Raw genomic sequence first — 27,375 nt, forward strand, 5'->3', positions numbered from 1 at the left:
ATTCTTGGAATATTTCCTCTCAATTCCGACTTTATTTCGGTAATATTACGACTTATTTCTCTATTATGACTCTGTTAATGATATAACAGGTTTATTGTCAATAACTTCTCTATTCTTGCAATATTACGACTGTATCCTCATAACATTTAAACATTCGATATGAATGAAATCTCAATTATGTTTTAATTCTCGCGTAATTACGACTTTACTACCTTTCGTAATATTAGCATCATGTTTTCTACTTGTTAATCTGAGGTCCTGACAAATTCTGATGTATGTTAACCTTAACATAGAGTGAGGTGCGCTCATTGGCTTAGCTTAGCTTAGCATAAAGGTGCAGTAAATTTAGTAAATTAAATTGTAATTCATCTAATATCTCATCTCTTCATCACTGATCTGGTCCCAGTCTTCATGCTAAGCTAAGCTAATCGCTTTCTGGCTTTAATTTCATAAATGTAACGTTCATATGTTATTGATCTTCTCAGCAAAAAAGTGAAAAGGCTAATTCCTAAAAATGTCAAACTATTAAGAGTCAACACTCGATAGCATTTTACTGAACTTGAATTCCGTGTTTTCTCATTTTCAACTATTTTAAATATCACTCGTTATTGACAAAGAGCTAAAACTCAAGTTTAACCAGAAAAAGCTCATATTTTATATCAAGCTAAATGACTACCTGAACATTTTGTACATTGTTCTTCTCATTAGCATTAAGCTAACGCGAGCTCGATTCCCCAAATCCCAAAATGAGCCAAACGGGATTTGACCTGCGATTTGAAAACGACTTCTTCTCCAGAAGAACGTGACACTAACGAAGCTGCTGCCCCGACACAACCATACTTTAAAGTTAACGATTAATAATCACTTTCTTACAAATGCATTTATCGGCAGGTCCAGACTTTTTAGAGCGACTTCAGCCGGACGACACAAAACTGCACTGAGATCAGAGCAGACGGAGAATCTGCGACTTCAGGGTTTAATAATCACGAGTTCACAAGAGTCAAAGAGACTTCGCCTGCCCACGAACCCATGAGCAAGAACCGAGATCAACCCGACTGTGGCAGATGTGGATCACATGTGGATCTGATGTGGATCTGATGTGGATCTGATGTGGATCAGCGAGGTTCCGTCAGATTAGAGATGAAAACCGTTTGTGATCTGTTTCGAGTTTCATTCATGGGTCCAATTTTAAAAGTGAATCAGAATTTATGAAGCTGGAAATGTTTGTGTTGCGATTTGCGGCTGGTCAGAAGTAGAAGTTGTGTTGAAATGTGTAAATAAGAGTGTTTAACGGAAATAAAAATGTCTATTTGATTATATGTATAGCTCTATTTAAAGGTTTAGATTAAAGGAAAATAAATCTATGAAGGTTCATTAACTGCCGGAGCTGACGTGGGGACCGAAGCAAACCTGGTGGATCCCCCCCCCCCCACACCCCCTCCTCCCTGTCGTCGCTCCACAGAGACAAAGAGCTCCTGTTTTATCTCAGAGTCGAGACTCACACCTCACATGTGGTCAGATACATCCTCCAACATCTGGAGGTACACACAGTATATCTACACAAATATACGTATTATATATTTGTGTATATATAATCACTTTAGAACAAGTTGACCCTTGTCTGGTTTCATATCAAACTCCGGAGCTTCATGCAGGTGCAGCTTTCTGAGGAGACACATGAAACAAGCTCTGTGTTCTGTGAACATCAGCTCCTGTTGAACGTGAGCTTCCAGCTGACAGCGACCGAGGGGGAAGACAAGCACAGTATTTTTAAAGATTTGTATAGAGTTCTATGAAATTTTATAGAGGTTATCTGAACAAAAATTGCCAAAAACAGAAATACTATATAGATTTTAAAAAATGTGGATATTATTGTTATTATTAGACTTATTGGTTATGTAAGAAGCAATATTTATTCTGACTGAATCTCATTGGTTGTGTTTTATTTTCCCATTTTAAAGTTACATATCATGATGCAATCACATGTCAGTGTTTATATGAAATGTTGCCTGAAGCGAACGTGTCGACTGCGGTCGTGAGATATTTTGGCCTCGAGTGACGATAGAAACCCTGACCCTCCTCTGGAACCCTAGAGTCCGGACCCCCAGAGTCTGGAACCCTCCTCCTCTGGAACCCTAGAGTCTGGAACCCTCCTCCTCTGGAACCCTAGAGTCCAGACCCCCAGAGTCTGGAACCCTAGAGTCTGAAACCCTCCTCCTCTGGAACCCCAGAGTCCGGACCCCCAGAGTCCGGACCCCCAGAGTCTGGAACCCCAGAGTCTGGAACCCTCCTCCTCTGGAACCCTAGAGTCCGGACCCCCAGAGTCCGGAACCCCAGAGTCTTGAGAGTGTGTTCCAAAAACCAATGATTAAAAGAGTTTGTAACTTGTTTGAAAGTATAGATCTGCAGGTCATCTTGGTAGGAAACAGTAATGATGCTTTGAATATGTAAACAAATCAACCAAAACGATTGGCTGTCGACTCCGTCATGTGGATCAACAGGTCCCCATTGGTTTTCTATGTAGAGCTGCGTAGGTGTAGTAGAACCTTTACAGAACCTTTACAGAACCTTTACAGAGCGTCACGATGCTTCACCAGGACCAGTTTAGGAACACGCATGGCTCACTGACCCACTTCCACCCCCCCCCCTCTCAAAACACACTGATCCCACCTTTAGCATTGTCCAACATCTGGGTTACTGTATATTTATTTTCTGAATTGATTTATTTTTATCATGAATAGATTTTATTCTTTGAATAAGTCTTCATTAGAGGCTAAGATGTTGTGCAAAGATTTGTGTTCATGTTTTCTATGTTGCTGTAATTTTGTGCTACTGAATCATCATAGAGTCGACTAATTAGTGAAATGAAAAGAGAGAGAATTTTCCTGTAACTTCACTCGCCCTTCCCCTCGAATCCTCAAGACTTCTTGTATGGCAACCAAAATTCACTGTAAGAAATAAATATAATATTGCACTAGTGTTGTGTCACTGGAGCAGTTTGTGTGGAGCACGTTCACATGTTGTGTTTACTGCATCAGAAAAAAGATTGTTTATTTATTATCATTATTAATTATCATGTAGAAGGTGGCGAGGCCGGAGGCGGCTTGTTCCTCTGAGAACTGATCTTAGACCGGATGCACTCAACGATGGCGGCCTCTCTCAACGGGTCCTGCAGGCTGAGGTGGATCTTCACCTGTGGTCCAAACTTAGACCACAGCGCCACATGAACCGCCTCAGCCAATCAGACGCTGGGCAGTAGGTGACGAGTTGGGCCGGATGCTGCATGTGTGGGTCCAGTGTCTCATCGGGGAAGTGTCCCATGGAGCTCCACTTCTTCATCATCTCAATGATCTCTGACTCCTGCTTCATGAACCATGATCTCTGAGTCTGTGTTCTCTGACTTCGTGTTCTCCGACTCCGTGTTCCCTGATTCCATGTTCTCTGGTTCTGTGCGTGTGCGTGTAGGTAAGAAATCACCTATAACCAAAGACCATCCATGTGAGATCACAGGGAGTCTATGTAGAATGACGGGCATGTTGTGCCTCTGATGTTTTAAGATGATGCAACACATCGAACGACAAGACGTTTGCCCAGATGTTCACTCTACAAAAACAGCCCAAAATAAGTGAATGGGAGTCAAGGTCTCTCGCCCATTTAGAGCGAGAGCGGCGCAGGACAGATGTTCAGCTACTTTTTGTGTTCTGCTCTCAAAGACACAAATGGAAGTTGTCGTACAGGATTTTTAGATCAAACATAGGAAAACGTGTTGTCTTCACAGAACTGTCACCTCATGAAATCTATCAGAGCTTTTTAACCTGTAGTTCTCCGTGGCCTCTCTCCATTGGGTCTCATGTTCATTTTGAGAAGAAATTTCTGGAAGGAGCAAATCAGACAAACTTTTCTAATTCACTCCCACGGTCACATTTCTTAACTCTAACCAACAACATGTGTGTATGTTCAGCAGAGTCGTGTGATTCTCAGTGTTTTGTTTTCACAGAGAGGACATAGTTATAGTTTTTGGATAATCGCACGTTCTTCGAGGGCTTTGCTCGGGTGTAGCTTTTTCTTTTCCCATATGTTTAGCCAGGAATGATTCCTTTGATGTCTTGGATGTTGCGATTCGAGCTGCAGCACGTTCTTCAAAGGCGAAGAGGTAACGAGGATGAACACTGGCCACATGGAATTCTGTAGACAGCCACACAAGCCAGTAGCATTTATCTTCAGCCTCTAAGTTCGTGAGTTTTGTAACGGCTGGGTCGTTAATACGTGAGGAACTCAGCGGAGGTGACCCTGGACTCACGTTTTCCTCTGGTCACGATCACGCAGCTCCACCGGGACACGGTAAAGGAAAGAACAGCACGGTATAAAGAAATTAACAAACTAACTTTGGAGACAATGTTACCAATATTAAAATAAAGGCTTTTGACCCAATGAAAAAGAACCGATTGTGAACAAGATATTTCAAGAACGCTTTCAGGGAATTTCTTCATATTTGGTACAAACATGAATTTGGAGTCAAGCATGAACTCATTTGTTTCTAGTGTTCATAAGTCAAAGAGAATTAAAAATGCATTCAAACAGTTTTATCATTGATAGTTTATTTATTGAAACTAAAAAAAAAGAACAAGCAGGTAATGAAGTGACTCAAGCAAACAGAGGTACAGATAAAAATAATGCATTTGAAAAGGTCACTTTTTATTATTAAACCCCGAAGATGAATTCAATGAAAGTTCTCTCTCTCTCCCACACACACACACGCACACACACCTGTCTAAGCTACACTGCTGCCATCTGCAGACGAGTCGTCTGTCAGAAGTAATTAGTGTTTGGAGAACACACTGAAGGCCTCTTCCCTAACTGATGTTTTCTGCAGGTTGGTCATATTGAGGGACGTCAGTTGTCATCACTCCTCATTTAAAATCATACACAAAAACAGGAGCATCCACAAATACACATCACGACTCTTCACCTCTGTACACGATTCTAAACATCAGTAATTAACCTGTAGAATGTATGAAGATGATTAAAATAATACTATGAACTATAGTGTTTCTGTTTGGCTTGTCATTTGACAGTTGGGCCCCTGAAGCGTCAGTAAAGGAGGAAGCCTCGTGATTGATCAAACATCATCAAACTGAGTCACTCGACAGGAAGCTCAATAAATCAACTGGTGCAGCTTCAACCTGGAATTTAAACTCCTGTGCAAACCAGCAACTGGTTCTCAGACAGACCAAGAGGAGTCAGCGGTGTTCTGGTCCACAGTCAATGCACTGGACACAATACAAGCATCAATATACAGAATAATCCAGAGTGGAGGTCTAGTTCACTTGAGACCTTAAAGGTCGAGCTACTGAAGACGCACAACGTTAAAGCAGAGTTCACACTACACGACTTTCAAACACATCACAGAGCAGTTCACACTACAACCTGCTGTTGGTCTGAGTTCACACGACACGGCTGACTGACGAGGGGGGGGGGGGGGGGGGGGACAACACAGAGGAGGAGAGACACAGAGGGTCCGACTGATCGTGGAGGAGGTGAAACTGTTGTGAAGATGAGAGGAAGCAGCTCAGGCTCAATTAACTCGACCAGAGCCCATGAGCAAACCGACCGAGGGAATCTGACGACTTTAAAATCCTGTAGTGTGAACGTGGCTTCACGTGAAGAATCGACAACACCTGATCAAAACCTCGTGAAGGAAAAGAACCTTCGATTTCTATATATTCTCTTAGTGTCGAGTCAGTCGAACGTGACTCTTCCTCCTCGTCTGCTGCTGCACAGAGCGACATTATCTGAACATGGGACAGAGGTGTGTGGGGGGGGGGGGGTAAAGGAAGGCGGACAGGAGACCTGAGGACGTCTCACACAGCGTCGAAGCATCAGATGATGTGAACAGAGGAAAGAGTGAAAAGGACAAAAAACAAAACAGGGATTTTAAACAGTCTCCTTCCTCTTCTCCTGCAGGAGGAGACGGGTCCTCTTGTGGGGGGGGCGGGGGGGGGTCATCATTGCCGAACCTCCACGTAGTTGGCCGGGAACAGGCCGTAGGAGCCTCTGCACACGCCCCTCCACCAGCCCTCGTCGATCATCTCGATGTTGGTGATGATGTCGTCCGGGTCGAAGGAGATCTCGTCCTCGCCGGCTGAAACAGGAAGAAAGAGATCAGTGTCCAGACAGATGCTCCAGATGTGCAGACCCAGACAGGAGATTCAGCCACAGTGACCCTTGACCTTAAAGTGCAATGTCCCACCTGCTTGGTAATCGTACAGAGCGACCGCCGTCACCCCGACGTCCTCGCTGTACTCGTCCTGCTGCGTGTCTGCAGGAGAACACAAGTGTGTTACTCTGTGTGTGTGTTACTCTGTGTGTGTGTTACTCTGGTACAAGACGAGAAGCTGCACACATCTGTACATGACCGGCCGGTTCGAGGTATTAGGATTCATATCTCTGATGCTGTCTCGTGGTGAGTGTGAGGTTTAATGATTGAAGATGTATCCCACTCAACCTTCTCAGTTTTATTCCCTCTCAGACGATGACAGTGCAGAAAGCTGATGAGTGATTCTTCTCTCCTGCATCTTTCTCTTGTGTCTCTAAATCAACACAAACGTCATGAGAGCTTTACCTGCGGCCTTGGCATCATCAGGAGTCAGGTACAGCTCCTCCTGCTGGTCGGCCTGACTCTGCGGCTCGGCCTCGTACAGCTGATCTCCGTTCTCCTCAGCTGCTTCTACCACCTGACCAGACACACAACAAATCATCTGTTGAGCCACTTGTCAGAACACAATAATGACTTTTCACTCACACACACTGACGATCATATTCATGTATTAAGGAATCTAAGGTGTTGTATTGGTCGTTTATCGCCTCGATTGGGGGCGGGGCCTTTCCCGGGGTGTGTTGGCGCTAACTCCGCCTCCCTTCCAGACCCGGAGGAGAGAGCGACTCGATCACATTCACACAGACAGAGCAGCTGAATGTTAGAACTTCACAGTTTTAACAGAGGAAACCATCGGGACTCACGTGTGGTGCAGGTGCTGCAGTGGGCTGGACGGGTGGGGTGGGGCTGGGGGTGGGGCTGGGCTGGACGGGTGGGGTGGGGCTGGGGGCGGGGCTGGGACTCGCAGCAGGCGCAGGAGACGGAGCTTTGGGCGTCTCTTGGATTTTGCGGCGCGCCTCCTCCTGCTCCTGCTTCTCTTTGGCCTGTCGACGCGCCCGCTCCTCCTCCGTCCTCTTCCTGTCCTCCTCCTCCTTCTGCTTGGCGATGTTCTCGAAGCGAGCCTTGATGCTTCCTGTGCCGCTGCCGACTGAGCCGGGAGGAGAGTGGGAGGAAGAGGAGGAGAAGACGTGATGAAGACTTCACAACATGTTGCTAAACGTTGATAAACATGGTGGACCAACGCTCACCGGCCTCCACAGGTTTGGTTTTCTGATAAGATGATGTCGGCTTGTCCACGACTTCAAACGTCCCCGCGCTCTGTCCACCAGAGAGATAGAGACATTAGACAGAGCCCTGTACACCCCCCCCCTACACACACACACACAGACACACACTTTACCTTGTCCATGCGGTCGTTCTGGACTCCAAACTTCCCTCCGAAGCCTTTGGAGTAATCTGTGGACAGGAGACAAGTGAAGGTGACTTTCTGTTGCTCGTTGAAGACTCCACCCGGGTCGGCTCCATCAGAACCGTTTCTCCAGCTCAGACCACAAACCACCACCGACCAGTTTACTGTCTCTAGCTTCTCCTCTTCATCGGCCTTCACCCCCGCACACTGTGTTGAAGACGTGGCGTCGGTGTGAAACCCTCTCGGGTCGGAGACGGTTCAGATGAAGTCGACTGAGGCGAGTTCACAGGAATCAGACGAGCTCATGCATCTCAACACACAGCTGGAGGGGAGCAGCCATCTTGACTCAGAAGCCTCCGTAAAATGCTCTGTGGCCAAATGACATCATGCACAAGCTAACAAACAGCGACTCAGCAGTAATGTAAACAGCAGGGGGGGGGGGGGGGTCATGGAACTGAGGTCTTGTTATGATTTGCAAACACCAGAGGAAGAACTTTATGGTCTGTATTCATATCAGACTTCTCTGGTCTTGATGCACACTCAAAGGTCAGCTCGATGCAGTGGCGCTGCCAAGAGGGGGCCAGAGGGGCCCCACACACACTGTTGTGTACATCGACACCAGCGTCATGTTCTAACACCTCGTCCTCTCGTGTTAATGAGTTGGTGCTGCAGGGGGGGGGGGGGGGGGGGGGGGGGGGGGGGGCTGTCTCTTATAATACAACAGCTGTGGGAAGATGGAGCCAGAGCACAAGCATCAGGCTGAGAGGAAGGATTGTGTCTGGGGGGGGGGGGGGGGTCTGTGCCTTTCTGGGACTCGTGCTGGGCCAGGCTCTCCTTGTGCTCATAGCCGAGGGCACACTGGTCCCGCCTCTCCTCCACCCCATAGTGCCCTCCAAACCCACGCTTATAGTCTGCAACACAACATGTATATGGACAGACACACAACAACACACACACATATTCAAAGACAAACGACACACCTGCCCTGAGGGGGAGGACACGTTGTTAGTGACGTGATGGAGACACATTAGAGTCTCAACTCTTCTCAGGAGGTGAGTTAGACGAGAGCAAAGCTTTTATCTTTGTATCATTGACTTATTATCTTCTTCTAATCTCTTGTGTGAGAGATTTAGTGCAGAGTCCGACACGCTGATATTAATCTGAGCTCTGGATCCACTTCCTCTTTCTGAGCCGCCTTCTTTTCTGTGTTTTCTCTAAACCGCAGATTGAGGAAGTTGAACGAGCAAATCCACAAACCACAGAGGAAACCACATCCGAGCGGAGAGGGAAGTTCTAACAGTGAAAACAAATCAAGCTGAGTTCAGGCTGCTGGTGATCACTGAGGTGGAAAAGATCCTCGTTCAAAGTTCTACGTGTCAAATGAGAAGTTTGATGTTTTCAAAATGAGCCTGTAACTGGAAAATCAGGCTAAAAGGTGAGTAGTGGGAGGAGACTGGTCGGAGCAGCTGCTCTGTCAGATTCCAGCTGCACGTCTCTAAACCCATGAACTCAGACCAGTACCTTTCTGAGACTCGTGGAGCTGCAGTTTCTCCTGATGGTCCCATCCCAGAGCGGATTTATCCTGTCTGTCGGTCTGGACACCGAACTTTCCCCCAAAGCCCTTCACATAATCTGTGAAGACACACAATACACAAAGATACACATCAGCGTTCGTTCTGAAACCAGTTTGTGTGCATGACGTGGATGAAACCAGTTTTATTGTGGAAGTAAAACATTTCTTGTGGCGTAAGACGTCCTGTCCTCTGAGGAGACGAGTCAGTTTCTGTCCAACCTGCCTCCTCCATGTGAGCAGATGGGACATGGACAAAACTAAAAGTCTCAAAGTACAAGTTCAATCAATGTTTCTCAAAAATGGTTTCTGTCCTTTTCATGTTTCTGATGAGTTTGGTTTTAATTAGTTAATTAAATGATACACAAACTGTCCGAGACGTCATGATGGACAGGTAAGGCTGACTCAGGATTGGTCTAGAGCATGTAGGGGCGGGACATCGATAGCACGGCTCCACTGCAGGATCACAACTTCACACTCTGACTGTAAATGTTGTCAAAAGTGCAAGAGAGACGCATCCATCTTTATAAAGTCTGTGGGTTGGATAGAGCGACCTCTAGTGGCTGAAAATGACATGCGTTGATAATTTTCTGTTCCAGTTCTTTAAATACCTGACACAAGAAACGTTATCACTGATACAAACATTCCCTAACTTATATATTGTGCAATACCTGCATTGACCTGACAACAGTGGAGTAACAAAACCACGTCTCAGTTTATATTGTTGTGTTAAATTAGACATTTAGTATTTAGTATATAATGATGATGATTATTGCAGCAGCAGCTCAAGGTGGAAAACAATGAGCAGGATATGAATGAGTTTCACTTTTAGTTTTCCAGACTCTCAGGCTTCCTCTGACTCAGGAGATCGAACTCACCTTTCTGCGACTCGTGCTTCTCCGTTTTGCCCTGGTACTCGAAGCCCATGGCGCTTTTGTCCACCTTGTCGGTCTCGATGCCAAACTTTCCTCCGAAGCCTTTCGTGTAGTCTGTGAAAGTCGAGAAGAGAAGAGTCAACTCACAGGAAAACGTTTCATCTTCTTCGTCAGCATTGAGTGAATCTAACTTTGAAGCGAGTTGATCTGAGGTTTCACTGTGATGTTCAAACTCAGAGCCTCTCGTGTGCCAGACGTGTAAAACTGCCGTTATAGGAAGAATAGGAATTCATTTGCACAAAGAAATGAACCTGGTCACACGTCCTCTGAAAACCAGCTGGGTCGTAAACCAGCTCCAGACTCAGAGACGCTGTCAGAGTTCAGATCCCTCAAGCAACTGACAGCAGGTGAAAATCAACACATTCTTTGGGGACAAGCGCCGACACAGGCTGAGGAATGAAGAGGGTGAAAAGCTCAACAACAGGATCTGTCCGGACCTGCGTGAAGCCGTGAGGCCGACGTGTCTGAGGGTGTCGGTGTGAATCCCTCACAAGTCCAGACAAACCTTTCTGGGACTCGTGCTTCTCTGTCTTCCCCTGGTAATCGAACCCCATCGCGCTCTGGTCGACCCGATCCGCCTGCACGCCGTATCGGCCCCCGAACCCGGTGGAGTAGTCTGCACAGGGGAGAGGGGTCAAAGGTCAGGGTGAAGCAGCCGGCAGGTGGAGGATGTGACGAGTGATGGTGGATTCGGGCGCTCACCTGTCTGAGAGGCGTGTTTCTCCGTCTTCCCGGCGTACTCGAACCCGACCGCCGACTGGAACCAGACACAAGAAACAAACTCACTCAGGTTGTTGGTTCGATCCCCGGCACAGTTTAATGTTTCACTGTTGAAAGCTGTTTCACTTCAGAACAGACTCTACATGTCCCTTTGTCCACAGAGTCAGTCCCTGGTGGTTGTGGACAGTGAAACACTGTGTCCACGACTGTGTGCTGGACAGAGACAGGAAGTACCTTGTCCACGCGGTCGTCCAGAACGCCAAACTTCCCCCCGAAGCCCTTGGACGTGTCCGTCTGGGAGCAGTGCTTGGACAACTTGCTCTGGTAGTCGTGTCCCACAGCGGACTGTCGGAATCAAGGACACGAAGCAAATCACAATGTTTATCCTGTGTGTTGATACTGTGATAAAAAAAGAGCTGGAAACACAGGCAGGGGTTTGAGGTGGTGACGCTGCTGAGTGTGTGTGTGTGTGTGTGTGTGTGTGTGTGAACAGTGCTCAGTCATCACATTCATGCTACAATGACCACACAACACAGAGAGAGAGAGAGAGAGAGGTGTGGATGGGAACACACACACAGACACACACACGCGAATGTGGTATTTCAAACTGAGCTCTTATTAAACACACGTCTACAGGAGGAAGTGACCTGGTTTAAATTCAGCCTCATGAAAAAGCATCAGGAGGAGATTTGATCTTCTCATGTCGACCACAGAAGAACAGACATGTTCTTCAGACTCAGGTGGAAACATGAGATCATTGATCTGATGGAGTCCACAGACCCCGACTCGCTGGTCCAGCTTCCTCTAGTCTCAGCGCTCTACCTTGTCCATGCGGTCCTGCTGCACTCCGAACTTCCCCCCGTAGCCGTGCGAGGCCTTGGGCTCCTTGTCCTGCTCCTTCTGCCTCAGGCTGGTGTGTTCTGTGGACACCGTCTCACGCAGCTGGTGGATACTAAACCCAGAGAGGACACAGGGACTCGTAACGGGGCCTTCAACAATGCATGTAGCAGCATGGGGGACGGGGGGGAAGGGGACATTTGACTTGTCCTCACTTGATGTGCTCCTGGTGTCCCGAGCCGGCCACCGTCTTGGCGCCCCAGCGCTGCTCCTTCTCCGACACGTCATTCTAGAGGAGGAGGGAGAGAAGCAGTGATGAGGAGGGGGGGAAGGAGGACAGGAAGAGGACATGAGGAGGACACGAGGAGGAGTCAAGGTTAAATCGAGGAGGCGAGCACAGAAACCTCAAAGTCTGGGTCGGTCTCCCAGTCATCGCCTCCGTCATCGAGCGGCACTGTGACGTTCTGTCCTGCTGAGGCCTTCCACATCTTCAGAGAGGCTGCGTCACTCCAACTGAAACACAGGAGAGACACGGTCACAGGGGGACAGACTGAGGACGTGAGCGTAGAGGGAGACAATCACCTGGAGGACATTTAAACCAAAGACCGACCCCGTGGTGTTATCTACCGTCACACGGGTTTCACACTTCTACCCTGACAGCTGTTCCAGATGTGACCTGGGACAACCTCTGTGTCCCACCAGCTGCAGTGGAGACACTTTGTAAAGACAGCCTCAGAGGACGGGTTCGGTCCAACCTGTGGTTGAAGCACGATGACACAGGAAGTAGACGTGTTGGACTGAACTCTGTCTCATGTGCACACTGCTGAGTTTCAGTATCTTTAATCTACTGGACCTTCGATTGGAGGACTTGCTCCTGGACAACGAGGACAACGAGGACATGTCTCTAGAGGTCAACGGGACTTTAGAAAGACTCTGTTAGAGACAGGATCTGAACAGAGACCCGGTTCTGGTCTGTTTCGGGATCTTCTCCAGACCTCGGATCTCAACCAGCTTCCTGTTCTGACACTGGATCCCGACTCGACCCGACTCGTCAGGAGACGTGTCCCCGGAGCAGCCTCCTCCTGACCGGGCCCAGCCCTGACCTGCGAGCCGGGGACGTGGTTCAGGAGAACCGCACCCATCTGCTGCGCCCCCCGGGCCCAGGAGGGAGAGGAGGCCCACAGGAGTGAGGCTGCTCCGGGGAACGAGCGGCCGCTGCTCCCGGTGCAGAGTCTCCGGTCGATGTCGGACCAGAAGAACTGGGCTCGGTTCTGTCACGTGACGTTTGAATCATTTTCCACCAGAACCGGAAGTTCTCATTCCTGCGGTGGATCCTGCTCCGACGGGAAGCAGCTCCCGGGTCCTGCCGCCTCTCAGACTCCGGACCCGGGGCCAGCACCTCGGCGACGGTCGAGTCAGAACCGGAGGACTCAGCGCTCCGAGACATTTGAATAAAAACACGTTTGACTGGGTTTTCACTTCCTGTCCCAGTTCCCAGCAGCTAGCTTACTGGCTAATGCTAACACGTCTCCTGCTGGAAACTGGAGCCGCCGTGTGGCGTCGTGTCCCCGGCTCCGGGCCCCGGTACTCACCGTCCACGACGACTGCGGCTCCGGTCAGAGGGAACGGTGAGTAGCTGCTGAGTCCCCGGTGTCCGCGCTCCGCTTCCGGCTCCAGTCTCAGCTTCGAACCTGCGACGAGTCCGTCCGGATCACTTCCGGCTCTCCCAGTATCCAGCCCTGACGTCACCGGGTGGGCGGGGACAGGGAAGCGTTTTCCTGAAATTTCAATTGAACTAAAAACGCGAGACTTCTTTAATGTGATTGTTGTTATTCTTGAACTCAGACTTTAAATCTAATCCTATTAATTTAGTTTTGTTTTTTTTAAATAAAAACTAAAGTGTGAACTTGATGGGAAACTCCAAGGTTGTACTTGTAAACAATAATAAAAATACAAGCAAATAATTCCTTAAACAATTAATACAAGTTACAATGATTAGACAGCTATGTCATATGATGTAATACTGAAGTAATATTATATTATTTTAATACATTCTTTTCGGGAAAAAAAGTAAACCACCCTTTTAGTCAGGCTTCTAATTTAATTATATTTATTCTCTTTTCTCTCTATTTATTTAACTACAAGAATCAAGATTTTATTTATTATGTGTAAATGAATTAATTTATTAACATTTCATAATTATAAACCAGTAGTTTCTAATCTCAAACTTGTACAGACATCAGTAACCAGTTGGGTTCCTATACTTCTATAATGTCTGAGAGTTGTTAAAAAAAATTATATTTATATTCAACATTAATTTGGGAAACACAGAAACAAACTAAATAAAATAAATTAAAAACAGAACAGGAGTTTCTGCCATTTCCACACAATAAAATAAACCTGCAGTTTAATGAGTCTTCATCTTTTCTGTGAACTCTTGGATTCTATAACTTCTAAGAGTGTTAGAAGTTTTTAAATTTAATAATTCAGACCAAAAATGGTTGAAGCCTTTGTTTCTACAAATTAAACTGTAATAAAATACTTTTTTTTACATCGGAGAATCTTTTTATGTTCATCAGAAACAATCTTATGAACTCTGTTATAAAACATGAAAATGAAGTTGGCTGAAAACTTTTCACAGCTTGAACCATAATTCTTAGAAATAACATTTCATTTTGGCATTATTTAGAAAATAAGAATTTATTGTGCACCCAATTTAAACTCATGTATACATTTATATAATTGGAAATTAATTCCAAGTAATTGTTTAACAGCAAATTTCATTCATACGAGGAAACTGAGTCGACTAATCCCACATTTACATGTAAAACACTTTGAGGCTGAAAAGAGAAGCGTCAGACTTCGTGTCTGCACTGGAAAATAAGTTTCAGTATTTTATTGAAAGTAAGCAATAAATAATACTGTGATAAAAATAGTTTATAAGTACTCAGACTGTACATCATAGTTACAAGATCAGAAAATTCAACAGGTGGAGGAGCGGGAATAAAACAGCAATATGATTTGCATTGTGCCTACGTGACGACACCTCAAACAGAAGTGTCTCTACTCGAAGCTTGAACTACATGAAGAGTGAGAAGACAAAACTCGTGGGTTCCGAGCGGCTCGCGGTGGAACCGGTGTTGTGAGAGTGGACGAACTAAGACGGGGAAAACAAACGGGGCTGGAGCTCTGAACGCTGATGAGTAATAAATAAGAGCAGACGACAGATGAGTTCAGAAACAATAAGGCTTGATATGAAATCCTCATACAAAGTGTTTTTAAAAAAGGGGGTTCTGGGTGGATGGTGATGGATCCACTGAGGCCTCGGTGAAGTTGGTCCATCGCTCCGGACTCGTCGGTTCACGAGAGTCCGACTGTTTCTCCAGAGGTGAGGGAGGTTTGTTTTGTTTAAAGGGACACACGGGGTGTGAGGGGGCCGGGTGGGGTTTAGTGGAGGAGTCTCTGCATGCAAGGTCGACGGGAGAGAACCTGGAATTCTGTTTCGCTTGCATCTGAAAGTAGCCCTGTTTCCCCCCCGCTACTGATATATGGCTTTGCTTCTTAAATTCAAGAGTTTCATTTTGGTATCGCAGATATGAAAAAACAAAGAAGAGAAAAAGGAAATATTCTGTGTGTGTGTTTCACGTGATGTGCAGCCGCCACCACCCGGCGTGCCAGCAGTTCTTCTACAGGTGATGACGACTCAGAGCTGAGAAGTTTGTGAAACTGACGACTCCAGCAACTTGTCTGATATTCACACTTCCCTTGACCTAAGAGCTGCTTTTACACAAAGTCACAGGTAATAAGCTACAAAGAAATACAACAGTTAAAAAGGGAAAAGGATATGAATTAAGTTATATCACATGTCAAAGTCACTTAAGAGTAAATTCAATGATTAGAATTCAAATCAAAAGAGGAAGAAAAAAAGAAAAAAAAAAACGTACATCTGGTCAATAGAATCAGGATTATAAAAAAGATTAGATAAAATGTCTGTTGGTAGAAATATACAAACTCCAGACAGTAGAAACATTCAGTGACATACATCTGAGAGCGGAGCTTAATACGGGCACAGTGGAGAAAGGTTTATTCTTAAAAAGTGGGTCGATTAAGAGGATAAAAGGATTACACAGTCGTTTCTAAAATCAATTAAATGTCCCATTGGTTTACATAAATATAACAAATGTAGATAAATCTAGCACGTCTCCTCTGGGGATACGCAGATTGATGAGTGAAGGTCTTTTTCTGTGATGACAACCACACGTGTTTTTAGTGTCTTTGAAAGTTCAGTTCATCATCCTGGTCTTGAACGCAGGGAACTCCCCCTCCTCCTCTGACCAGCGGCTACCTATAGAAATAATGAGGATAAACTGAGACGGGGAGAAGAGAGATGAACGGACACGAGAGGGGGAAGCAGGGCAGAAGCCGGGTGAGAAGATGGAGGTGGAGGAAAGGTGGAGAAACAAGAGGGAAGAAAGAGGAGAGGCGTAGAACGTGCGTTATTAGAGCCGAGAAACTCCGGAACAAAGAAAGCTGCTTCTGTTCGGAGAGAGACGAGGAGACAGCTGCTCTCATTTCAAAGTGACCAGTGGAGGCTGTGTTCTTACCGTTGTGTGTTAACAAGAGTAGGTCCTGACTGTGCCAGTGTCCAGCCTCTGTATAGACTCACTGGCTGCTCGTCCACGTGGCGAGAATCACATGCAAAGACGTGCCGTTAGTCACAGCATCATCAACAGACAGCAAAGACACAAAGCCATTCCACACGTGACACGTTAGAGCCAAGCTGCTCATCACAAACTGTTTGAGTAACACACACACACACACACTCACACACACACACACACACACACCCCCACATCTCCTTCCTCCGCTTACCGTCCATCGGGCTCCTCTTTGGTTGTGTGGCGGGAGATGAGGAGCCGCTGCTGGTCACCCGGAAGTTGGCGGGGAGCGTGTCGGACGCACCCAGGGCCCCCCCCCGCACGTCTTTGGGCCGGAACTTCTTCCTCCACGACGGAGCGCGACGGAAGTTCTTATCGTCGTCCTGCAAGAGAGGAGGTGGAGAACGAGGGGGAGTCCCCTTCAAACTCGGCTGCTCACTCGGTGTGTGTGTGTGTGTGTGTGTGTGTGTGTGTGTGTGTGTGTGTGTCAGTGTGTGTGTGTGTGTGTGTGTGTGTGTGTGTGTCAGTGTGTGTGTGCTGTCACCTCTTCCATCCTCCTCTCTGTGCCGATGGCCAGCAGACTGTTGTATTCACGCTCCAGAGTCGTTCTGGCCTGGAGAAGAAATACAACAATAAGTTTTCATTTGATTTTCAGTTCCTTACACAATCACAAATTCTCTGCTGCATTTTAACAAACCCCTTGTGTGTGTGTGTGTGTGTGTGTGTGCAGCTACCTGTGTGTTCTGCATGGGGATCTGCAGCAGCAGGGCCAGGGTGTTGTGGTCGAAGGTCTCGTCCAGGGCGAGCAGGGCTCCGTGGACTCCGCTCTCGTAGAGGCTGCTGCTGTACTCCTTCAGCCCGATGGCCTGGATCCAGCCGATCAGCCGCTCGTTGCTCCACACCAGCACGTCTGAAACGACACTGCAGCGTCACACACGTCCAGCTAACAGTGTGTTACTCAGTCTGAACCACACCGGGGGGCTTCCTACCTCTGAGCTCCAGCTGACACTCGTCCCGCCTCCTCTCCAGCTCCTTCCTGTCGTAGTTGAGCCTCCGCAGACACATCACTCCGCACTGAAAACTGTTCCTGTGGCAGAAACACACACAAACAGTTCTTCACTGTTCATCTGGATCCAGTTTAACAGTTTGAGGCCACAACACGAGTTCCCCCGCACAGAGGAGGAAGACTCAGGCTGTGACAGGTGTCATGTGTTCTACCTGTGGAAGCTGTCCACCATCTTGAGCTGTCCCCTGAGGTCCTTCTTCGTGAGGTGGTCCAGCATGCGGGCGTCCACCAGGGACTCCATGAAGTAGGACCGATACTGGGGGAGGCCGAGGCTGGGCAGCCACTCGTTACCAATCCACTCGTGGTTCATTTCCCCGTACGCCAACGTCTGAAGTGAGAGAGGAGCAGGCTTGACCGCTGTTTGAGCGAGTGAGTTGAAAAGATGAAACACACTAGAGTTTGTAACTTTTGTAAAGATGCAGACTTTGTGTTCTGGGCTCATTCAGATCACGTTCTAACTACTAGTGAACAGATCCATACAGAACAGACGCCCGTTATACCAGCTGTCTGTCTGTAGTTAGTTTTTAGTGTGAATCACCAAACGTGAAAACAGAATTAGTGAAACGTGGCGGAGGGGAAACCGAGACGTCTCCTGAACTCAGTCAAAGATGGAGTTAAGAACAACAGAATAAGAAGGTGAGCGTGGGGGGGGGGGGGGTTATCGGGGGAACGTGTGCAAACCTGTGCCCAGCTCCCCTCGTCATCGTCCTGGTGTTAGCGTGGTTAGAGTGAGCATGGTGAGAAGAAGAGACAGGGGGGGGGTTAGTGAGGCGGCCGTGCTGGGGGGGAGCAGCTTCATGTGGAAAATATAAGTCAACCAACAAGACATCAAAGAGGAAAATCAAAATAAACACATGGACACTGTAGGTGTGAGCGATATGAAGGAAATCATTAGTGTTGTGTTAGATTTGGTTCCCTCTTGATTTCCTCACAGAGAAAGTGTCCACGATGGCAGACACACACTAAAAAGAATGAGTTGTGCGACCACTTCCTGTTTCACAGTCGATCTCATCACATCGCCCAAACCTCACAGAGCCGGAGTCTTTCATGCAAGTCCACAAATCACAACCACAGAAATCAAGATGGACGACATGACGGCTCCTAAGAAGATTCTGACGGGTCGTCCATCTTTATTCATGGTCCGTGTTCAGAATAGAGATGTTCCGACTCCAGCTGAGGAAATTACTCTGCACGTGAATCTATGATCTAATCCGATACCACATCTTTATAGAATATTAGTTTCACCCAGATAGAGCTGCAGAGCTGGAGAAGAGGAGACTTCTGGTAGTGTCGCTTTACACAGAGCACTGGAAAGTCCCACGAGTAAAACATGTGTATGAAAGACTTTAAAATGTAAATAAAAACGTCTGTTATTAATTCTCTGTATGCATTTGTTTTTCACCTGAGCCACATACATGACTTCATGCAGGTCAGTAGAATGTGGCTGTTAAAATACTTTTCTTTTTTAAATGCACCGGTATCAGATGTTCAGTATCGGCCGCCAGGAGGAGAACAAGGTATCGGAAAATCTCTAGTTCAGAACACGTTCTGTCAAACACACAAAAGAACCGTTAATCTGAGAAGCAGCTGTATGCTACAACACTACACTACCACACTACACTACTACACCAACACTACATTATCACACTACTACAACTCTACACACACACAAACACTAGCTGATGTAACACAGACAAACACACAGTTTAAAGTCTAAAGAATGAGACTAATCCCTGAGCAGCAGACAGAACGAGGTCTTGTTCCAAGTTGCCCTGTGAGGCTCCAGAAAGCCAGAGGACGTGAGACCATGAGATAAATGTTGGAGGGATCGACCACGTGCACGTGATGTGGACACGTGCACGTGATGTGGACACGTGCACGTGGCCAATGAGCTCTGGACGTCCTGAAGGCAACTCGGAACAAACCTCCACAGTCACCATAGAAGGGAGAAGCCACCAGTGAGCGGCCGGTCAGGACGCACTAACCGTGGGGGGTGTGGCGGCCAACGTTTCCATTTCTTCATGAGTGACCCAAACATTTCCTGTTGTCTGATCATGTGACACCCCCGCCCCAATCACAAGTGAGAGAAGAGTGCAAAGAGGGAGGAGTGACGGAGGGCAGGCAGAGAATGGGAGGAGGAGAAAAATCAACAAGTGCTTGTTCATTTCCTGTTATCACCGAGTGAAGCCAGAGCTCGATCCCATCGTTAGTAAATGTTACGTTTATAAGAAGTTCAAACGTTAATGTGAGAATCAAACAGGAGATCTGAGGCTTTGAAAGGTGACTCAGCAGAACATGTGACTGAGTCGTCCTCGACAGGGCAGTACCGTTCGTGACGTGGGGGGGGCCGAGGGGCTGGTCAGGGACATGATCTCCTGGATGGCGAGGCGGAGCTTCAGGCGATGCAGCGGGTTGCTGATCCCGATCTCCCGTTGGATCTCCGTGTCCGACAGCGCCGACATGATGGCGCCGCTCTTCACGTTAGCTCGGCACGCAGCCACGTACCAGGCCGGCATGCCCACCCACAGCTGCTCAGAGACAGAGGGACGGTTAATGGACAGTCATCAAGGAGAGCGGATTTCAGAGGGGGGGGGGGGGGGGGGGGGGGTCGTACCTCCAGCCAAACCACCACGGTCGGCCCGTCCCACTGGGCGAAGGGCAGGCCCTGCAGCCGGGCCTCCTCCAGTAACTCATGCCTGAGACACAAAACATGGATTTAAGACAATTTACAATAAGAGCTCACTTTCCACAGAACACATGACGCCTGTTCAAAACTCACAATATGCACTCGATCAAATTCACCTTTTAAAATACGCATAAACACAAACCACCCCCCCCCCCCAGATGTCGACCGACATGCAGACTCAGAACAGAGAGCAGGAGTTTGAGAGAAAACAGAGAAACTGAAACCCGGGAGATTCAAACAGAGACGCATTCATCTGGAAAACCTTTGTGAGAGAGTTGTGTTGTTAAAGCAACACTATGTAACTGTTACTGAGCCACAGCGCCACCTGCAGGTACACGTGGGATTAATTCAGTCAGACTCCAGGTCCGAGCAATGAGCTGTTTTCATGTAAATAAAAGTTTCTCAATGTGTTGACTCTGACTGTGTCGTCCCTCTGGATATTACCCATGATCCTCTGCTTCCTGACCCAGAAGAGCTGCTGCTGTAACAAACTCTGTTCAGAATTCTTCATGTTTCACAGTTTCCTGCTGAATATTGGAGATAAACTCTGGTTTTTAATAAGTTCAGAGTATTTTGAACTGATCTCAGGTCAGCTCCACTCTTCAGCTGCAGCTGGTTGTGTCTGTGACTCTCAGTCAGTTGTTCTCTCAGCAGATGGAACCCACTCACCAGAGTCACAGAGAACAGACGCTCAGGGAGAGAAGGAGGAAACGTTCTCCTTGTTCACACTCACTGAACACCAGTTTAATCCAGCTGCTGGTTTGAGGTGGAACATTTGCATAATGTTGCTTTGAACACGGGCGTATTGAGACCCAACATGTTTGTTGAAACCTCCTCCTGCTGCTGTCAAGCCTCGACTCTCCAGGTTCGACCACCAGGGTCTTTAGCTGAGGACCTGAGGTCAGAGCCGGAGCTCCAGCACTGTGGAACTTTATAATTATCATTAGTGACGTTTTCTCCCAGAACCAGTGCTTTGAGAGTCCACTTTGCAAATCACCTTTAGTATGAATGCATTCCGCTACCACTGTAAGGAGCATGCACACAGGGAAGTATCGAGGACAGAGAAACCTTAGCTTCCGGAAAATTCTCATTCACTTCATGCACATTCTCAGGTTGTAATATGGAAACATTACTGGACAATCCAGGCAGTGGTTGGAACGCAGCTATAAAAGCTCTGATGATGTCAAATGAAGAAAGCTGTACTTGGCCACTAGATGGGGCTGTGTGGCACAAACAGATCTGCATAAAACATATTTAATAAACTAGTGTTCTTGTTGCTGCTTTAGTGAAATCCTGAGGACACCAACAAGAACACAGTGATTCTGCTCAGGTGGTTTATTACTTCTTTTAAACACCCACAAAGAAACCCAATGACTATCTGGTTGAATTCTGCCATTAACCACCTCTCCTGTAGTTGCAGTGCATAACTTCATGCCGCTATAGGAAAACTGCGAGAGGAAAGTTTTGTCACTCACTAAAAATCAGCACACGCACATTCCTGTTAGTTAAGCTCCTCTGTGGATAGCAGGGTAAAGAGCAGCACGGAAAAGCCATCAGACATTCAGAGGGACAGTCGTTTGGGGTCCTCGGTTATTGGTGAGGTCAATGTGAAGCCAAGTGTGGGAAGAAGAAAAGGCAAAGTAAAAGCAACATGAACCAACTTACCCTGTCTTTGGACTACACGTGGAATGAGAGGGGGGGGGGGGGGGGGTGATAAACAAAAGAAAGAATGAATTGATGCTAATTTAGGAAGCTAAACAAAATTCACGGTGTTGGAAACGTGTCAAAAGAAAACTGAAGAGAAAAGTGATCAAATCTCTGTGGAGATAAGTGCAGTGGAAATAAGTGGGTGTGGGACGGGGGGGGGGGGGGGATGAGCTGATAGAGTGAGCGTGAGCAGGAGGTGAGCGAGGGGCTCAGGACATTTTACATTATGAACATTATGCTCCAGTAACACCGTCCTGTAAATTAGAGCGTTATCTCTCAGCTCTAGTCTCAGTCGAGTGTATTTGTGGAGACAGCAGGGGGCCGACACATTGTGAGGAAGACACCTACTTCTTCTGCAGCTTCCGGTTCTTGTCTGCAGGGACCCCCAGGGTGCCCATTCCTAATCCATCCTTAGGAGAGCTCTCTGCCTCCGGCGTGCCAGCTGAGGACAAACACCAGGTTCAGATTATAGGGACTGGAACACAACACTGGCATCAGGGAGCGACACAACAAACACATATTAGGGGTGGAAACCTCGAGTTAGCTCACGATTCCATTCTGGTTCCATCTTTATTTATATACATGATTTATTTTATTTGTTATCACTGTGACTAGAGGTGTGCATCTTCACTAGCCTCATGATTTAAGCTTAAAAAGTGTTCTAGACTGTTACTGATTTTGCATCTGTCCTGATCCTGGAGCAGTGCTGGTTATAATTATACATATATATATATATATATATATAAACATGTGCTGAAGTGTGAATAAAAGCCTGGTTAGTCCAGAGTGTCTGACCTTGGCTGGAGGAATCCTTCCCAGGAATGCTGGGTCGGCCCTTCTCCTTCTTTCCAAAGAGACGTCCAATAGAAGACTTGATGCTCTTCTTCTTGGCTGCTTTGTTGAGCGAGTCCTGGCTGCTGTTGCTGCTGCTGGGGTTACTACCCTGACCGTCCTGCAGCCCGGCCAGACTGAGGGAACAAAGCAGAAGTGATGAGATGTACGTTTCTCTGTGTACATGAGAAGCTGCAGGAGCGAGGGACCTGACTTTGGGGCTGGAAGGCGGAGGAAGCTGGCTCTGGTCTCCAACAGGTGGAACACATCGACCGAAATGCATCAGCCATTGGCTTTTTAGTTTATCTGCCTTCATATGCAAATAGCTTTTGATAGACAAGTCAAAATGTCATCTCGACCTAAAACACCAACACTCAACTCCCGTGATAAAATAAACCTTAGAACGGAAGACAGAGTCTCAGACATCTGCCGTCTACACTAGGAGAAAATATTGACCGCAGAGGCTGATTCATCAGGCTCAGAGATTGTTCATATTTCATAGGGATCCAAACATTTTACAAATCTTTATTGTGTTGTTGGATCCTTGTTTCTTCCGGTGTCTTACCCTCGAATGTCTCTGATGTCCTCCACGCTGGCGGCGTGTCCTGCATCTCTGCTCAGGCGCATGGAGCGTGGAGTGGTGGGGGGGGACGTCTCACATCGGATGGTGGCCTTGTCGTCCTGAGCCGACTGCAGGAGACACACGTTAGTGAGGAGGGAGACGATGACAACAACTGAAGACATCATATTCTGACAACACAACCGTTTCATTAAGGCTACACAATATGTGTTTCATGCTCCGAGCCGTCACACACCAGGTGCAGGGACCGGTTCACACTTTACGTTGACACAGTGGAATCAAAACACGGATGTAATATATGTTCAACAATTCAGATTCAGAAACTCTTTCCCTCAAACAGAAGAATTTGTGCTACAGACTTTTTATCATGCAAAGAATAAATAAATAAACACTCCAAACCCAAAAGTAGTGATTGTGTCTTAATTGGTGAAGAACTTTTACCAGATCTGTTGTGTTTGAAAAGAGACTCTAGAGTCGGGTAATTAATATTAGGTCCTGTTAATCTCCAGCGTTTGGTTCACCCTCCTCTTAATGACGAGCTTAAGAGTTTTTATAACAGATGGAAACTCAAGGGTTCAGCTTCCAAAACAAATTGATTTTCTGTCAAGTGACTGAGAGGCTGATGATTTAATTTAACACTTATGTTTCCATACAGGAGGTGAACTACAGAGAATCTCAATCTGAGTTTGACTCCTGATGCTGGGAGTTACTGGGAGTTGATGGGAGTGATGGTGACAGACGGCTGATAGAACCCAGCACAGCAGATCTCTAGTTTACCTTCCTGCGGTGCTTGCGCAGGTCACTAGGCTGAAGCATGGCGAAAAGGAGAGAGGAGAGAAGCAGTTAGTGAGACACACAACAGACTGGCAGTAACACCAAGCCATGCACAAACACACAAGAGCAGGAATAAGAACAACACACACATTTACCCATGTAACACGCACACAAACACACACACTGGAGACTCGGGAGAACACTCAGTTGAAAGGTGAAGATGAGCAACTGTTGGGAAAACACAGTCTGCACTGCAACACAACCAGGCTGGAGGTCGGGGGGGTGCAGCCGCGAGGAAGTTCAGGGAAGTCGAGAGGAGAAGAGCAGAATCTAACGTTTCTGTAGAATCTAAAGTTTGAGCTGCTGGACTCCGACCGGCCGAGCGTGACATCACAGCTGACGGACTTTGAGATGGTTGAGTTGGAACATGTTCAGGAGATTGTGTTTCACATATGAAGAAGTGACTTCCGAACCGGCTCCGGCCCTTATCCCCAAAAGCTCATGAATCTCCTGGTCTGTCCACGTCTTCCTCTTCATCACGTAGGACTCCTCTTCATCACGTAGGACTCCTCTTCATCACGTAGGACTCCTCTTCTGCACGTAGGACTCCTCTTCTGCACGTAGGACTCCTCTTCTGCACGTAGGACTCCTCTTCATCAGGTAGGACTCCTCTTCTGCACGTAGGACTCCTCTTCATCAGGTAGGACTCCTCTTCATCACGTAGGACTCCTCTTCATCTATCCACTCTGTACGTCTGTCATGTGAACACGTCCTCTCGCTCTCTGAGAATTCTCCAGAGAACATCCGGTCGCACTCTCTCTGAGATTTATTCTGAGATCTGAGACTCTGATTTTGTATTCTCACATTCAGCCTCTCCACAAAATGTCAGGAGAATATCCTCAGTGCACGCCCCTACCAAATAAAACTGTGTGACTGGGGGCCTTTTACTTTCATGCATGTATCGACCGGCAAGTGCTTCAGGATCTCCAGGGTTTTCTGAGGGGAAGAGCAGCTCCCTCTGCCACAGACTTTGAGCTTTAGAGAACTTCATCATTCACATCAAAGCTTTATGACACACTAGAGGAATCAAAGACTGAATCAACACCACGCGTCTCCTCTAAACTGATCCGAGTGCTTTTGCTTTGTGTGAAACATGAATCTATGAACCCGAGCAGCTCTGGACACATGTTCCTCTCAGCACCTTGAAAGCTGGATGTTTTTCACCGCTCTACATTCCTCACAGGCCTGGCATCAGCAGAGCAAATAAACCATCAGCATGCAGCACTTCTATGGGAGTTTCTCCTGCCCCCGGGGGGGAAATACCTAATCGCTCATTTCCTTTCCTCGACCGACACGGAGGCTGTGGTGAGCTATAAAAGGCAAACAGGAAGAGGAAATTGAGTGGGCGAGGAAATAATTAATGTAATCTCCCAAAATGTCCAGAACATCTTAATTTGGACTTGTTTCATTGATGATAGTTTACAAAGGAGATCATCAACAGAAAGAGAAGAGCTTTCAAGTCTGTAACGTTTCACAACTCTTCCTCAATAAACTGAACAAATCTAAACAAGGGCATGTACTCTGTGAACTCGATTCATTAATCATCAATTGCAAGATCACAAATTCCTGAAAGGACGGACTGATGAGTATTCGCCTTCTCCGGTGTTAACAGGGAACCAGCGACATCAGACTGCAGAGCCTCAGGAATCTAAAATGTCCACCCAGCTCAGTTATTGGTTTTGAAACACATCTGGATTTAGTGCAGGTGTTGAATAGAATGCAAACCTCAGAGCTCGACCGACAGAAACACGTCTTTAAAGGCTCCATGAAGATCCATGTCACAGGTCGAGTCCTGTGTCTCTGTCTCAACTCTTCATTTATCTGCTTATGAAACAAATCATCTAAATCTCTGTCTTTCATCTTTCTTTCTGGAGTTTTTGACCTTCTACCTGTGACTTTAAATTCAACAGTTAGCGAGCGGCGCTTTCCAGTTCACCGGTTAAATCCACAGACGTAGAGGAACAGAGTTCTTCAGGTTGAGCTGCTTCCCGCTGTCGACTCGCTGGTTACAGATACGTCTTCAAAGTTATTCTCACAGCAAATGGATAAGATGCATTTATTTATGCACCGAGGGTATTAAGAGTTTATAAAAGTCCTGTGTGTAAAAGAAGAGAGCGGACAGGAAGTGGCAGACTGCACCCACCCGAGGGGGGGGGGGGGGGGGGGTTGTACCTGTAGGTAGGGAGCATAGCTAAAGGCCTGAGGAGGGGGACTGAGGCCAGTGGCACCACAGGGCAGATAAGTTAGGGTCTGCTGGGAGAGGGAGCTCTGGAAGATGGAGGGATCGTAGCAATACTGCTTTGTGTCGGGGGAAGTTACATACACACACGGTCAGATGGTTACACACAGTTATTAGTACACAAATCATACTGATTCATTGCACAAAAATGAAACACAAAGGATTTTAGAGAACAACTAGACAACCATGTACTTTAGTCCTGCACTAAAAGACGATGACAAACCCAAACACCGAAATGAAAACGACTGGAGGGAAACAAAAAGTCTGACGTCTTGAGACTGAATGAAATGAGATCAATGATTTCAAGTGTTTAGTTAGAAGTGTTCTTCAGTGCAGTTCTATTGTCCTGGCTGGGATGCTTATGAAAGTAAAGGAAGTGTTACCAAGGTCATGACCCCCATGCGGTCCAGCTCCCTGTTGGGGCTTCGAGGAATGCGTCGGGGGGTGGAGTGACCCGAGCCCGGGGGGGAGCCGCCCAGCGACGAGCCCGCACACAGGGAAGGAGGGATGGAGCTCATGGAGCGGAAGCGTCCTCCCAGGCTGTCACCGCTGCTCACCCGACACTCGATCTCCTCTGCACGGATAGCTGTGTTCTCCTTCTCCTCCTGGATCATTCTGCAGGGAGACAGGATGGGAGGAGGCCATGTTAAATGACTGCACGACCATCCTACAGCGTGTGAAGAAAGTCATCGAGTTAAATGAAGTTCGGTTTTGCTGTGTAGCTGCTCATACCTAATTTCATTGTTGATAGCATCCAGCTGCTCCTGCAGCATTAAGGCGAGGGTCTGTGCATCAGCCTGGCCACCAGGGGACAGCATGTCCACTGAGCTGAACATCGTCTCGCTGTCCTCCTCCAGGTCGGAGGCGTCCATGTCACTCTCAAAGGCCTGGGCCACGTTAGCCAGCACGTTGGCTTGTTGCATTCGCTCCCACTCCTGCTCATTTAAAGTCTGCACCTGGATCAACACACACACGTATGAAACAATGGAATCCAACAGAGATCAAGAAAAAGGTTCCAGAAAGAGCAGAAAAGGGACAAAAGAGATAGAAGACAAGCGGGAGGCAGATGAGAGACACAGGAATGAGAAACAGATAAAGGATTAGCTGCATTTTTAATACACAACACAGACACAAGTGACTGTCACTG

At 47.1% G+C, this 27,375-nt stretch overlaps 2 protein-coding genes across 2 annotated transcripts in view; both read right to left on the reverse strand.

Annotated features, from left to right (window-relative positions):
* Window positions 1-4,581: 4,581 nt before the first annotated feature.
* LOC128444487 (src substrate protein p85) lies at window positions 4,582-13,366 on the reverse strand. The gene is made up of 16 exons (XM_053426997.1): window positions 13,220-13,366; window positions 12,032-12,140; window positions 11,843-11,916; window positions 11,613-11,742; window positions 11,025-11,135; window positions 10,773-10,827; window positions 10,576-10,686; window positions 10,014-10,124; window positions 9,087-9,197; window positions 8,369-8,476; window positions 7,557-7,612; window positions 7,405-7,474; window positions 7,008-7,304; window positions 6,623-6,724; window positions 6,251-6,319; window positions 4,582-6,142 (listed from the first exon to the last, which is right to left on the reverse strand). The coding sequence occupies exons 2-16, from the start codon at window positions 12,113-12,115 to the stop codon at window positions 6,006-6,008; spliced, it is 1,626 nt and encodes a 541-aa protein (XP_053282972.1). The 5' UTR covers window positions 12,116-12,140; window positions 13,220-13,366; the 3' UTR covers window positions 4,582-6,005.
* A 942-nt stretch (window positions 13,367-14,308) lies between these two features.
* ppfia1 (PTPRF interacting protein alpha 1) overlaps window positions 14,309-27,375 on the reverse strand; it is a 35,516-nt gene continuing 22,449 nt past the window's right edge. Inside the window, exons 15-28 of the mRNA XM_053426682.1 lie at window positions 26,961-27,184; window positions 26,612-26,843; window positions 23,141-23,265; window positions 22,540-22,712; window positions 22,093-22,186; window positions 19,966-20,047; window positions 19,679-19,879; window positions 19,337-19,399; window positions 17,504-17,679; window positions 17,275-17,372; window positions 17,020-17,195; window positions 16,830-16,898; window positions 16,500-16,668; window positions 14,309-15,972 (exon numbers count right to left, since the gene is read on the reverse strand). Of these exons, the coding sequence (XP_053282657.1) occupies window positions 15,911-15,972; window positions 16,500-16,668; window positions 16,830-16,898; window positions 17,020-17,195; window positions 17,275-17,372; window positions 17,504-17,679; window positions 19,337-19,399; window positions 19,679-19,879; window positions 19,966-20,047; window positions 22,093-22,186; window positions 22,540-22,712; window positions 23,141-23,265; window positions 26,612-26,843; window positions 26,961-27,184 (1,944 nt within the window). The 3' untranslated portion in view covers window positions 14,309-15,910. The remainder of the gene's footprint in view (window positions 15,973-16,499; window positions 16,669-16,829; window positions 16,899-17,019; window positions 17,196-17,274; window positions 17,373-17,503; window positions 17,680-19,336; window positions 19,400-19,678; window positions 19,880-19,965; window positions 20,048-22,092; window positions 22,187-22,539; window positions 22,713-23,140; window positions 23,266-26,611; window positions 26,844-26,960; window positions 27,185-27,375) is intronic.

Source organism: Pleuronectes platessa, chromosome 1, assembly GCF_947347685.1.
Source record: "Pleuronectes platessa chromosome 1, fPlePla1.1, whole genome shotgun sequence".
In the NCBI taxonomy this organism is placed as follows: Eukaryota; Metazoa; Chordata; class Actinopteri; order Pleuronectiformes; family Pleuronectidae; genus Pleuronectes; species Pleuronectes platessa.

Coding starts and splice junctions, on each gene's coding strand:
- LOC128444487 (XM_053426997.1), bottom strand. CDS start 12,115: ATGTGGAAGGCCTCAGCAGGACAGAACGTCACAGTGCCGCTCGATGAC. Junction 11,743..11,842: donor GGACACCAGGAGCACATCAA/GTGAGGACAAGT, acceptor CTCTGGGTTTAG/TATCCACCAGCTGCGTGAGA. Junction 10,125..10,575: donor GAAGCACGAGTCCCAGAAAG/GTTTGTCTGGAC, acceptor CGACTTTCACAG/ACTACACGAAAGGCTTCGGA.